Source organism: Bos grunniens, chromosome 2 (assembly GCF_055505025.1).
Source record: "Bos grunniens cultivar Pamir isolate PY7600 chromosome 2, Bosgru_T2T1.0, whole genome shotgun sequence".
Taxonomy (NCBI): domain Eukaryota; kingdom Metazoa; phylum Chordata; class Mammalia; order Artiodactyla; family Bovidae; genus Bos; species Bos grunniens.
The window spans coordinates 98,861,736-98,876,455 of NC_141166.1; the positions used below are offsets into that span (position 1 = coordinate 98,861,736).

At 37.3% G+C, this 14,720-nt stretch overlaps 1 protein-coding gene across 18 annotated transcripts in view; it reads right to left on the reverse strand.

Annotated features, from left to right (window-relative positions):
• Window positions 1-14,720, reverse strand: part of CCDC148 (coiled-coil domain containing 148) — a 297,116-nt gene that overhangs the window by 187,077 nt on the left and 95,319 nt on the right. For 5 of the 18 annotated variants that reach the window (XM_086354486.1, XM_086354468.1, XM_086354450.1 and 2 more), the window contains 5 exons: window positions 14,432-14,535; window positions 6,074-6,156; window positions 5,726-5,877; window positions 3,228-3,323; window positions 2,969-3,150 (listed from right to left, as the gene is read on the reverse strand). In XM_086354486.1, coding sequence (XP_086210612.1) covers window positions 2,969-3,150; window positions 3,228-3,323; window positions 5,726-5,877; window positions 6,074-6,156; window positions 14,432-14,535 — 617 coding nt within the window. Of the gene's footprint in view, window positions 1-2,968; window positions 3,151-3,227; window positions 3,324-5,725; window positions 5,958-6,073; window positions 6,157-14,431; window positions 14,536-14,720 lie in introns of all 18 variants that reach the window. The other 13 variants (XM_086354521.1, XM_086354502.1, XM_086354511.1 and 10 more) reach the window with 4 other exon arrangements.

The following is a 14,720-nucleotide window of genomic DNA, read 5'->3' on the forward strand; positions in this document are numbered from 1 at the left end:
GGAGCTTAGCAGCGACCACTGTATATTAAGGATTACTGAATAAATATCATCAAGTAGAACATATCATTAGCTATATGAAATTTATTCTGGATAATTATATGTGACAAACAGACTATTAAACTAGAATTTATGAACCCATATTCTTCCAAAGTACTTTTCTACTGCTCTCATAACAGGACTTGCCACTCTCACCTCATTGTTTTCACCTTTCATTCATCTCAATTGAGCAATCATTTATTTAGAAGCTGCTATGTACCAGGATATGCTTGGTGCTAACGATACAAATACTGCTAATTACTTTATCTTCTAGGGTGTACAGCCTCAGCATTGAATATACCTTCTGGGAAGGTTCTTACCAGCGCCCTTCTGTCTTATTTTAACCCTATGCATTCCTCAGATTCCATAGTGAATCATACTTCTTCCATCAAGTCTTTCTGAGCTATTTTTCCTTCAGTGCTGCTTCTTTGTGCAGAAATCTTAGCATATTCATCTCATTCTCTAATCTCAGTAATGGCAATGGAGCTGTGAATCTCAGTCTTTACTGAGTGGTGCAGGGTTACCCAAAAGAAGAGCACAAAGAGTTTAGATTCAAACAGAGGTAAGAAAGTGTGTTGTAAAAAATAGATCCTAGTGGAAGGGAGCTGATATAGGCTGCTAAGGCAAAGCTTCCATGTTTAGGAGCCATTAACCTAGAAATACCACAGTCTCAGCCAGCTTTCCTGAGGGACAAGATGCCATCTGGGAAGAAAGGTCATGGGGCAGCCAACCCACTTTAAAACGACAGTCAGGTTTACCTCCCTTCATGGCACAATCAGTCTAATTACTAAAAACACCAACAGCAAACACAAAAAACCCCCTCATCCTTGCTGGATGAGTTCTAAAATCTCTTTAACAAGGTTGGGGTTGGGAAGGGAGAGAGAATGTTTATTTTACAATTAGAGATAAACTAAGTACATGGTTAATATTTCACTGTGATTGAGTTTCAATTAAAGTATAATTAATCAATAAATAAACTATTAATTATATATTATTAATATTTTCTCAGCTTTATTACAAGATGGGAAGAAAGGAAGACAGAAAGGCAGGGGGCTTTCAGGAGACCACAAACATGTTTGCCTATGAGGAACATGTGACCGTTGCCACAGAGAAGTAAGAAACCAGCTTAGGTCTTGAAAGCCACAGACTTCACCTAGGATTGCCTTTCCGAGAGCTGAGACACACAGAAGCTCTCACAGAGGAGTCTGGATCAAGAAGCTAAGAAAGCAAAGAGCTCGGGTTGGTAGGATTTAAGATTGTCTTTGTTATTAATTTAACACTAGTAATTTTACATAGAAGAGCTTCATTCACAAGCAATTCATTAAGAAATATAATAAATACTAATATTTGCTGGGTGTTCATTGGAAGGACTGATGTTAAAGCTGAAACTCCAATACTTTGGCCACCTCATGTGAAAATTTGACTAATTGGAAAAGACCCTGATGCTGGGAGGGATTGGGGGCAGGAGGAAAAGGGGACGACAGAAGATGAGATGGCTGGATAGCATCACCGACTCGATGGACATGAGTTTGAGTGAACTCCGGGAGTTGGTGATGGACAGGGAGGCCTGGCGTGCTGCAGTTCATGGGGTCGCAAAGAGTCGGACACGACTGAGCGACTGAACTGAACTGAATATTTGCACATTTATCATCTTTCATTTCAAGGGAAGTGTCTTTTACTTCTAATTTACTATAAATATGTCCCTTCAATAGTGTTTCTTTCTTTTTAAATGTACATTCTTTGGGGAAATTTTTGAATTCAACATAATAGAGTAAAAAGCATATTTTCCTACAAAATGTTCCCCAGAAACTTTATATACTTAACACTATATGAAGTAGGTTATTGATTTGACCCAGGGTGGCATTTCTCAGTTTGTTCATTAAATGAATTTTAATATAGAATTTACACTAGAGAAGATGGCCTTGCCAACAAGAATTTTAAGTCACTTAGCATTATAGTTGTCATTCAGAAGAGGATTGTCATTCTCATGATACAATCAAAAGTCATTTTCTTATTGCCATTTACAGCAAAATGGATGGACTTAGAGATTATCTTACTAAGTGAAGTCAGAGAAAGACAAGTATTACATGTTATCATTTATGTGTGGAATCTAAAAAATAATACATGAATCTACGCACAAAAAAGAAACAGACTCACAAATATAGAAAACAAACATATGCTTACCAAAGCAGAAATGAGTGGAGAGATAAATTTGGAATATGGGACTAACAAACTACTACACATAAAGTAACAGAAAGGCCAGCACTGTTAGGACAAAGTCTAGTTTAAAGCAACAGGATTTACTCTATAGCACAGGGAACTATATTCAATATCTTATAATAACATATAATGGAAAATAATCTGAAAAATATATATATATAGCTGAGTCACTTTGCTATACACCTGAAACTAACACAAAATTGTAAATTAACTAAACTTGAATTTTAACGGTGCATTTTCTAAAAAAGTTTATAAAATATGTTTTGTATTCAGTATAGGGCAAAATCATGGTAGATTACAGATAACATAATTACATGGGTATATTTTCCTCTGTAATCAATTTTTAGTACTGATTTTAAAATTTCCACTGAAGAGAAGCTTCATATCTTGAAATGAAAATTCAGTTATAAAAAATTCAAGTTTTAAAAAAATTCATGTTTAAAAACTATTTCTTACCAATAGTAAAGTGATAAATAAGAAAGATACTTTAACCATATACAAATCTTTAAAACCGTTACTTCAGGGAAATTACTTTGCAGAAAAAATAAGAAAACCTCTCCTTTCAAGAGTCAATTTAAACATTTACTGGTAGACTATATTCCAAGCACAAGGTGTCTCTAAAAATGGTAAATTAGAAGTATAGTGACCCCTAAAAAAAATAAAAAATTTTATGACAAAAATCTACATAATTGAAGAAGTTTTAGCTCATCACCTGTATATGTCTTCTAACTGCAGATCAAAATCTTGAAGTTTCTTTTGATATTTCTCTGTAAAGTTATAGAATTCATTAAGGATTGAAGATTTCAAGTCAGGGTATGGACATTCCAAAGTTTCTAATTCCATGGGCAGTTGACTAAGCAGGTTACTTCTTTCTTCTGAAGAATGATCTAATATCTGAAAAAAAAAATTATATGATTGTTCTATTTAATATAAATGACAAATTGATAGATTACTATCTGTATTGCACTTACTTTCATGCTCCAGTCTGAAAGATAATTTTCTATTTCCTCTTGCTCTAGCCTAAGTTGTTCATAGACAGCTTTCAATTGTTTCTTCACGAAGTCAACCTATAGGACATTTAAAGCAAGTGGTATGCAAATTATTGATTTATTCAATATTTAAATTTAAAGTCACAGAAATTTTTCTCAAAAGTCAGTAAGTGATGACAAATTAAATAAGTGAAAGTCCCTTTCAGAATCCATGGAAGAGGGTTCAAGAGATGTCACATCTAGGCAGTGTCCATCAGGCAAAGGAGCTTTAAAGGGGCTTCTGGACAGATAACCCCAAAATGAGTTCAATTATAGCCACTCTGCACTCACAGTGAGTTTTGTTTGTGATAAGGCAGAAAGCTTACCAGACTGCCTCTGTTTCAATCACCCCCTCCTTTCCTCACATCCTTGCTACTAATCCCCAGATGGGCACTGATTTTTAATGTTCATTTTTAATTATTTATGAAAGCAATATGACAATACTACAAAAGCAACTAAAAAAATAAAGTAAGAAAAAAATCACCTGAAAGCCTACATACAGTGGCAACCATGATAAAGGAGTTTATGCTCTAGTCAGTGGCTGCTAAGTTGCTTCAGTCGTGTCCAACTCTGTGTGACCCCACAGACGGCAGCCCACCAGGCTCTGCCATCCCTGGGATTTTCCAGGCAAGAACACTGGAGTGGGTTGCCATTTCCTTCTTCAATGCATGAAAGTGAAAAGTGAAAGTGAAGTCGCTCAGTCGTGTCCCACTCTCTGCGACTGCATGGACTCCAGCCTACCAGGTTCCTCCATCCATAGGATTTTCCAGGCAAGAGTACTGGAGTGGGTTGCCATTGTAGTAAGTAAACTCATAAAAAAGTAGGTAAGAAAGTATTAGGAGGAGGTAAGTGAGGTATAAACTGGGTGAGGGGATAGGGAGTGACTGGGGCTTCTCTCGTATGAGTGGTCAGTACAGGCATCTCAGAGGAAAGGACATTAATGCTAAGACTAAAAGACAAAAAGAGCCATCAGTGGAACAGAAGAAACAGCCCGTGCAAAGGCCTTGAAACAGGAAGGAGTCTGGCTTATGTGAGGAATAGGAAGAAGGCCAGCACTGTTAGGACAAAGTCTAGTAGGTAAAGCAGGGTATCAGATAGATAGTAAGACTAAAGAGGTGGAAGGTGGGGTCAGATGCATGGGGAGTTTTGGTACCAGGTACCCAACACACAGTGAGGCCAAGAGATATCAAAATGTCAGAGTTTGGAGCAGAGAAAGGCTTGCTACAGGGCCCTGCAAAGAGACAGGTGGCTCATGCCTTAAAAAACCCCAAACTCCCCAAAAGCTTTTAGCAAATCCCTTTTTATATGAAAGGTAAGGGAGGGGCCATAGTTGTTGCAAAATTCTAGTGTCAGATCCTTTGTTCTCCAAGTTAAGTCATGGTCAGGTCACAAAGATCATGCAAACCTCCACTGAAACAAATGATAGTCTCTGTTCTAACAAGAAAGAGCAAAGTCCCAAGGTTTAACTTCTCCCCTCCCGCCAAGATCCAGACTCTGGCTAGGAGGAGGGAGTCCCTGTGCCAGCCGGTTACCTTGCCTGGGAGCGTTAGTCCAGCAAGCAGTCTGGGTCCTCCCACCAGTGCCCAGGCCTGGCTGAGGAGACAGATCTCAGCCGGTGGCACTTTCAGGGTCCACTCCCCAGGCCTTGCCCAGCCATTATCACTGAGGGAGCAAGAAGCCCAGGACCCAGCCATCACATGGCCCAAAGCTGGGGAAACCTGGTCCTACAGACTGTGGCCCATGGAGACTGCCACACCATTAGGTCTAAAAGATGGGGATTGGGGAGAGTTTTGCTGTTGCTTCAGGGCCTGGGCCTGGCCAGTGGGTGGCCATGGTGAAGGTTCTGGAGCCTTGAAGGACACAGCCCTCACCCTTTCCCCAGGTCCACCAGCTCACCTGCCAGCTAGAGGTCAGAGGGCCTGGAGCACCCCAGAGAGGGTGGTGATCCACTTCTCACCACACTTCGTGCTGTGAGGACCACCTCATGGCTGACTGCTGGTGAAGTGGGACTTGTAACCACAGCGCTAACAGTCACCCCTTAATGGTTACATGCTAACGGTCTCTAAGGATCTCACTCTAACAGTCTCTCTTTAAAGGTCTCACGCTAAGGATCTTGAGCTAAAGGTCAGGGGCTCAGGCTGCACACTTGCCCCAACCCTATTACAGGAGGAACCCTGGCCAGTAGGAGCCCTGAGGGGGTTTACCAGGAGGATGACTTAATCCCTGTCCCTAGAATAGGATCTCAGAATACACTGGAAGGAGGAGAAAGGAGGAAAGCAGGGTTATGAAATTATTGTAACATTTCTAGGTGAGAAATGAGCATGTTGGACAGATTAAGGGACAGAATTTGCTATACATTCTATTTAAGCACATAAAACATACACGTTTATCTCAGACTCTTCCAAATATTACAGTATTAAAAGTAAAGGAGATATACTGACCTCTTCCAATACTTTCATAGAGTTAGATTCACTGTGTGAGTGTGAATACTGTGAAATGTGATGCTGTCTGTATTTTAGATCTTCTCTCAATTGCTGAATAGGATTTATTACATTTTTAAGATATGTGCACCATTGTTCTGATAACTCCTGTTCTATGGTGAAACAAAATTAAAGCAACACATTATTAAGTTTCTTCAAGAACAGGTCATTAAGATGCAGATTTTTTGGATTCCTTTAGAAAAAAACAAACAGCAGTTAATATTTAAAAGACTGAAATGTGTGGCCCACTTTCATCTTTAAAACAAAACTCCCCTTTAAATGTGGGACCAAAGAAAAAACAAAACCTACCAAAATTCATAAGGTCAGAAAGACATTCATTTCCAATGTTCTCTTCACTGAATAAGGATTTTATTTCAGATTCCATTTTGTATCTGAAATAGACAATATCTTAATCAATTATATTATAATCATAAACATATATACAAGTTAAAAAATAACTAGCAGTAGAAATACTCAATCTAATGTGGTTTCATTCACCTGTTCATTAATTCAGACAGCATACTACATTCCTAACATCGATTAGATAATCTCCAAGACACTGAGAGAGACAGAAGTATGGCTGCATACCTCAGAAGTAACAGCATTAGCAAGGCAAGGACAGGATACATCCCTGCACTATTTCAGGTGGAAAGAGCAGTGGGAAGTGGGGAGCCACTGAAGGATATTAAGCTGACCACACCAATTCAGATCTGTGTTTCAGAAAGATTTCCAAGGCAACAAGATGGACGATGGGCTGGAAGGAGGGTGGTCAATAAAAATGGAAGATGAAGAGGGGATCAGGCAAACCTGGACCAACAAGGAGGTTATTTTAAAAGTTCAGAGAAGGTCCTGACTTAGGGAAATGGGAGTAAAAGTATATATTTTACATACCAAAAATATAATAAATCTTAATAAACTTTTACTATATTATTTAAATATAGTCATTTTAGAGTAAAACTATAACCAGCACTAAATGGACATAAATATACTGTACTCAATCCCTTATTTATGGCAGGTTTGATAAAAATCATAAAAAGAGTTTTGATTTGTTATGATTGTTAAGATACATTATTTAAATGGTATAAAATAAGAAAATAGCAACAATATAATACTTTAATATGATTATTTTTATTTTTGTATGTAAGTTTCTAGTCCTTGTCTATATGCATGAATATTTTAAATAGTTGTAATTATAGCCTATCTACCATTTTACATTAAGACTTTTTGAAAACTAACTTTAATAATAATAAATAATTATTTATTTATTCCAAGTAATTTTTGTAATTATTGTTTACCTTAGTGGCTGCATGGTATCCTATTTTATATATGTGCCATCATCTTTTAAGCCAATTTACAAATATGAGACAAGGGTTTTGTTTACATGTATAAAGGAGGGGGTGCTACTGTAGATGACACTATTTCTTTAGCATATGGTCTTAGTCAAAAGCTTTTTTAAGATTACATATGAAATTGATGGGACTGGATGCCATGATCATAAACATGGCATTCAGTCCCATCACTTCGTGGCAAAAAGATGGGGAAACAATGGAAACAGTGACAGATTTTATTTTGGGGGCTCCAAAATCACTGCAGATGGTGACTGCAGCCATGAAATTAAAAGATGCTTACTCCTTGCTTCCAAGGAGTAAGCTTGGAAGCAAGCTTACTTGCTTGGAAGCTATGACCAACCTAGACAGCACATTAAAAATCAGAGACGTTACTTTGCCAACAAAGGTCCATCTAGTCAAAGCTTTGGTTTTTCCAGTAGTCATGTATGGATGTGAGAGTTGGACTATAAAGAAAGCTGAGCACTGAAGAAATGATGCTTTTGAACTGTCATGTTGGAGAAGACTCTTGAGAGTCCCCTGGACTGCAAGGAGATCAAACCAGTCAATCAAACGTGTATATTATCATATGTAAAATGATCAAACCAGTAAAGGAAATCAGTCCTGACTATTCATTGGAAGGACTGATGCTGAAGCTGAATCTCCAATACTTTAGCCACCTGATGCGAAGAACTGACTCATTGGAAAAGACCCTGATGCTGGGAAAGATTGAAAGCAGGAGGACAAGGGGATGACAGAGGATGAGATAGTTGGATGGCATCACCAACTCAATGTACATGAGTTTGAGCAAGCTTCAAATATTGGTAATAGACAAGGGAGCCTGGTGTGCTGCAGTCAGTGGGGTCGCAAAGAGTGGGACACACCTGAGTGACTGAACTGATGAAACTGATATACTGAGAATGGGTGCATGACAGTGGAGTATACCCAGAAGTTATTTCATAACATATATATTTTTTTTAATTTATTTGGCTGTATCAGGTCTTTGTTGCGTCATTTGGGATTTTTTCTTACAGTTTCAGTATAAAGGCTTAATTGCCCTGTGGCATCTAGGATCCCATTCCCAACTAGGGATCGAACTTGCACTCTCTCCATTGCAAGGCCATTCTTTTCTTTTCTTTTTTTTTTTTAATTGGAGGCTAATTACTTTACAATATTGTGCCATACAATTTGCCATACATTCACATGAATCAGCCATGGGTGTACATGTGTTCCCCATCCTGAACCCCGCTCCCACCTCCCGCCCCATCCCATCCCTCAGGGTCATCCCAGTGCACCAGCCCTGAGCACCCGGTCTCATGCATAGAACCTGGACTGGCGATCTATTTCACATATGATAATATACATGTTTCAATGCTATTCTCTCAAATTATCCCACCCTCGCCTTCTCCCACAGAGTCCAGAAGTCTGTTCTTTACATCTGTGTCTCTTTTGCTGTCTCACATATAGGGTCATCATTACCATCATTCTGAATTCCATATATATGCATTAATATACTGTATTGGTATTTTTCTTTCTGACTTACTTCACTCTGTAGAATAGGCTCCAGTTTCATCCACCTCATTAGAACTGATTCAAATACATTCTTTTTAATAGCTGAGTAATATTCCATTGTGTATATGGACCACAGCTCTGCCGATGGACATCTAGGTTGCTTCCATGTCCTGGCTATTGTAAACAGTGCTGCGATGAACATTGGGGTACACGTGTCTCTTTCAATTCTGGTTTCCTCGGTGTGTATGCCCAGCAGTGGGATTGCTGGGTCATATGGCAGTTCTATTTTCAGTTTTTTAAGGAATCTCCACACTATTCTCCATAGTGGCTGTACTAGTTTGCATTCCCACCAACAGTGTAAGAGGGTTCCTTTTTCTCCACACCCTCTCCAGCATTTATTGCTTGTAGACTTTGTGATAGTAGCCATTTTGACTAGCGTAAAATGGTACCTCATAGTGGTTTTGATTTGCATTTCTCTGATAATGAGTGATGTTGAGCATCTTTTCATGTGTTTGTTAGCCATCTGTATGTCTTCTTTGGAAAAATGTCTGTTTAGTTCTTTGGTTCATTTTTTGATTAGGTCACTTATTTTTCTGGAATTGAGCTGCAGGAGTTGCTTGTATATTTTTGAGATTAATTCTTTGTCAGATGCTTCATTTGCTATTATTTTCTCCCATTCTGAAGGCTGTCTTTCCACCTTGCTTATAGTTTCCTTCATTGTGCAAAAGCTTTTAAATTTAACTAGGTCCCATTTGTTTATTTTCGCTTTTATTTCCATTACTCTGGGATGTGGGTCATAGAGGATTCTGCTATGGTTTACATCAGAGAGTGTTTTGCCTATGTTTTCCTCTAGGAGTTTTATAGTTTCTGGTCTTACATTTAGATCTTTAATCCATTTTGAGTTTATTTTTGTGTATGGTTTTAGAAAGTGTTCTAGTTTCAGTCTTTTCAAGTGGTTGACCAGTTTTCCCAGCACCACTTGTTAAAGAGATTGTCTTTTCTCCATTGTATATTCTTGCCTCCTTTGTCAAAGATAAGGTGTCCATAGGTGTGCAGATTTATCTCTGGGCTTTCTATTTTGTTCCATTGATCTGTGTTTCTGTCTTGATGCCTGTGGCTTTGTAGTAGAGCCTGAAGTCAGGCAGGTTGATTCCTCCAGTTCCATTCATCTTTCTCAAGATTGCTTTGGCTATTCAAGGTTTTTTGTATTTCCATACAACTTGTGAAATTATTTGTTCTAGTTCTCTGAAAAATACCCGTGGTAGCTTAATAGGGATTGCATTGAATCTATAGATTGCTTTGGGTAGTATACTCATTTTCACTATGTTGATTCTTCCAATCCACGAACATGGTATATTTCTCCATCTATTTGTGTCATCTTTGATTTCTTTCATCAGTGTTTTATAGTTGCAAGGCACATTCTTAACCACTGAACCACCAGGGAAGTTTTACTTAGATTTTTTAAACAAAAATATAGCACTTATAAATTATTTAGCTCAGTCCTCTTATATTTTCATCATCCAGAAAGCCATAGTAGAACATAAAAACCAACAGAACTGGCTTTGTTCATAGAGGAGATCAATCTGCTACTGTGCATGTAATAATTCTAGTAAGCTCCATCCTGGCTTTCTAGATCAACAACCCTGACCCAACAGGCAAGACTAATCTATTTCTCTAACTGTCCTAATTGGCTAACAAAATCCAGAACCAAGTACTACATGACAAGCTTGTGAATATACATTGTTTCCCAAATCATGTCCCATAAAACAGAAACATCAATAAGATGGTAGGGAAAACTTGGAAACGGTGAACTAAACAAATCAGATAAGTTTACATAGTGCTGGATTATTCAGAAACTTGATTATGCTAAAGTGCATTGAGGTTCTCCAAAAAGGGATGAAATATGTAATATTTTCCTAATTATGGGACATGGAAATTCATTATTCTCCATGGAGTATCTTGAAGAATATATCTGTTTTGTAGAATTTGATTGAGGAAATACAGATAAAAATTGCAATGGGCTCAAAGGCATTAAAATTGGTAACTCTTGGGAAGAGAACCCTGCCTGTTCACCACTGACATGTAGACTTAGTACCAAGTGTTCACCAAGTCAGAACTCTGCAGCACATACAACTGCCTCCGTATCTGAAGATGGAACAAATTGAAGGCAACTTTCCTTGTCCAAATCTGCCAATTTAAGTACTTCCTACTGCTACTTGACCTGTCCTCTGGTACCACTGAATAAGATGATACTACAAAAATTCTCCTGAGTTTTTGTGTGACTGTTTGTCTAGAGGATATATTAATCTACTTCCTAGATAAACCCAGTTGCAATGCAATCTCTTGCAAGATAAATCAGCCTGATAAGGACACATTTGAGCTCTCGGGAGTCTACTCTCACACTCCTTGCCCTTCCAAGATGCTGCTAAAGTTCCAGGTGTAGTAGAATCAGTCTCTTTAGGAGATCGAAAGTTACCCAGAGCCTCCTGGGATTTCTGAGGCAAAATTACCAATTTAGGCAGAACAAGTGAAACATGGGGCACTGGAGAGTGGTGGAGTCATAAGCCATTTATGCAAACAACAGCACAGTGGCAAGGACTGTGAAAGATGGAGTAAGAGAGGATGTTAAAGTTCCTTCATTGGAACTAACAGACAGAGGATCAGCAGAAAATGAGGGCACCAGACAGGCTGAAGGCCAGAGCTCTACCCCTCCAACAAGGAAGGAATTCAGCAGTGCAGACAGTTGGGGACCTCAGACTATCTGTTTGATTGGCTTTTCTCTCTTGTAAGAGGCTGTCCCAATTTCTGTGTACCAGAAAACGCAGGGAAGGAAATCTCACAATAATTGGCTAAGGGATGAACTCAGTAAATTCTCAGATGGCCTGAGTCACACAGTATGGGTACTGGTCTCATTTTCATACTTAAAGACACTTTTCCAGATAATATTTAATTATTGGTAAAACCTCATGATATTTTCTGGATAAAGGTGCTATTTTTAAAATAATGCTTTAAAACTAAAATTATGAGTAAATGACATATATTTCTAAAAGAAACTATAGTAAAAGTAGTAAGGCTTACAAATAAACCTCTCAAACTTTATTACTCAAAAGTTCTATTAAAATAATAATTGTAATTCCTTACCACATGGCCAATATAAATAACCTCCTCCTAATCTCTAAACCACTCATTCTGAAACAAGGAAGAAAGTGCTCCTGCCAAATTGTATCAAGGTCTTCAAGGGGGTATAGTTTGGAAACCATAGTAATAGTAAATATAATTTTATAAATTTAATATAAAATATAATTTTCTACTTTGAAATTTTAATCATCTAATCTTCTTATGATAGATTTCAAAGAACTAAGTTTAGGGAAATGCTTTACTTTTTTTTTCCCTAGCTAGGCTAGACCAATTAGATCTCAGGTGATGTGAATGGACTCCACCAGAAAAAGAGAAAAACCTGCTCAGATCCATGTTCAATAAGCCTAGGAGTCAAAGGCAAATGATTCAATACCACCTCCACATAAGCTAGCTGATTTACCTTCTGCAAATAACTTTAATCCTCTGAACCTCAAGGTTCCCATCTGTAAAATTAGGATAACAATGATACCTACTCTGCAGGGTCATTGTAAAGATTAAATGAAACAAAGCGTGTAAAGTACTGAACATACTACCTGAAAGTGAGTGAAAGTGTTAGCCACTCAGCCACGTCTGATTCTTTGCAACCCGCCATAGCTTGTAGCCCGCCAGATTCTTCAGTCCATGGAATTCTCCAGGCAAGAATACTGGAGTGAGTAGCCATTCTCTTCTCCAGGGGATCTTCTCGACCCAGGGATCAAACCCAGGTCTCCCACACTGCAGGCGGATTATTTACTGTCTCAGCCACCAGGAATGCCCCAACATACTACTTGGTATATACTAAATTACCCAGCAAAAGCTAGATGCCATTGGAAGCCCTTACCTTCTGGGGATCTGAGATTTTTAAATGAAGTCTCTTATGGTGATACATAAAAATATTTTACTTTCAATCTTATATTAAAAAGGAAGGTAGGTTTTAAAGATTGAGAGACACAGAGTTTAAACTCCTGATTTTCTGGTGGTCCTTAAATTCCTGAACTTTTAGCCATTTCTTGAACTTTCTTTCCATCACTAGTAGTTTTTAATTTCACTGACTACACGTTGAAATTAGCCTACATTCAAGAAAACAGAGAAAGTTATCTTGGAATTCTTCTTGTTTATCCAATTTCAGTTCTTACAAGTTTCAAGACATAATGTTGTTACGTGAATATTCCTAATTTTCATCATCTTTGTGTCATTCCAGTTCAGCCCGAAAGAATTAGTTTCCATAATAATATGTATATACCTCTTTTATCTACCTCAAGAACAACACATACACACAGGAAGAAGGGTATGGAATAGCCAAGATAACTTTCTCCAGTGTCTTTATATTTGAGCCTGCATCAGTGAACACCATAATTAAAATTTTCTATTGGCTTTCATTTTTCAATTATGCAAATCTAAAAAGAAAATTTTCCAATGGGCTCAAACATTATCTCCATAAAAGTTGGTATTTTGAGGGATAAGATGGATGTGATTTGTTTTTATTTTGGAAATATGAATGAGAAAATATATATAATTTTTTCTTTAAGTTATATAATAATGTAAAACTATTTCCATTCATGAGCCTTTTACGTCACATGTAGGAATCACTTGCCAGAATAGGAAACTCCTATAATCTGAAAAGCATGCATGTCAAAAATAAAGTTAATGGTATTAATACTTGGAAGTTTAGCTTAGAATGAGACCACAAAATTATCTGTTTTTTATAAAATATATGCTTACAAGTATATATTTTAAAAAGCATACTTTATAAATACCACCATCATTAAAACTAATATATATGCCCCAAAAGGAGGGGAAACACATCTGCCTCCTCTTCCTGCCTTGACCTTTGAAAAGGAATTTCTCTCTCAAAGATTATATTTAAGACCAAGTATAAAATGTGGCTCAGTTGGTAAAGAATCTGTCTGCAATGCCTGGAGACCTGGGTTCCATTCCTGGGTCAGGAAGATCCTCTGGAGAAAGAAATGGCAACCCACTCTAGTATTCTTGCCTGGAGAATCCCATGGACAGAGGAACCTGGTAGGCTATAGTCCATCACAAGAGTCGGACACGACTTGCAACCAAACCACCACCACATAAAATCATTATTTTGTTTTAATTTATCTTGAAGTGACTGCTGAAAATAACAGCAAAAGTCAAAAATCCAAATTGAATTAGTTATGATGCAGCTACATTTAGAAATCACTCAATTTGAATCCCTTAGTTCATTTACTGGAAACATTTATCTCTTTCTATGTATCTGAGGTAAAGATGAATATGATGGGATGTTTGTCCCCAAGAAGTTTACCACTTCGTAAGAAGACAAATATGTAAGCCTAATATTATAATCCAATGTGCTAAAGTATAATATAAATACAAGTATGAATGGGAGTGCAGAAAAGTAAGTGATTAGCAGATATAGAAGATTATCTCTTTTTTTCTGAAGGAAAGGAAATGTATTAATAAATTAATATATTTAACAGATTCCAAATTAAACTGAAGAAATGAAAGGGCTCTTTTTTTATTTTTTGAAAAAAAACTGTATTGGAGTGTAACTGCTTTAGAGTGAGAAAGGAAAGGATTTTAATTTGATTTACTGTCCAATTCAACTGTAATGTTACATTTTGATTATAATGGTTTAATTAAAATAGAAAGTTACAGAACATCTACCTAGATAAGTGCAACTCAGTAATTCCTGCATATTCATATTGAGATTGCTCTCAGTTCTTACCTGACTTCATTTAGCCTTTGGTGTTCTTGCCACCACACTTGCTTGTGTTGCTTTATTAGTGTTTGTTCTTTAGATAACTTTGAAGTCTGCACTGTTTTTCTGATCTAGATTCAGAGGAACAAAAGAGAAGCAATTCTGATGTTTTTTAAGTGTTTCCAAAATAAAAATGTTTAATTTGTATTTTCTAAGTTAAATATTTTCTCTTTGTCAATCCTATTCCTGCATTTTCTAACACTAGCATCTTTCTAAAGAAAGTTATTTTTCTTTCTTTAGAAAGGAAAAAAATCTA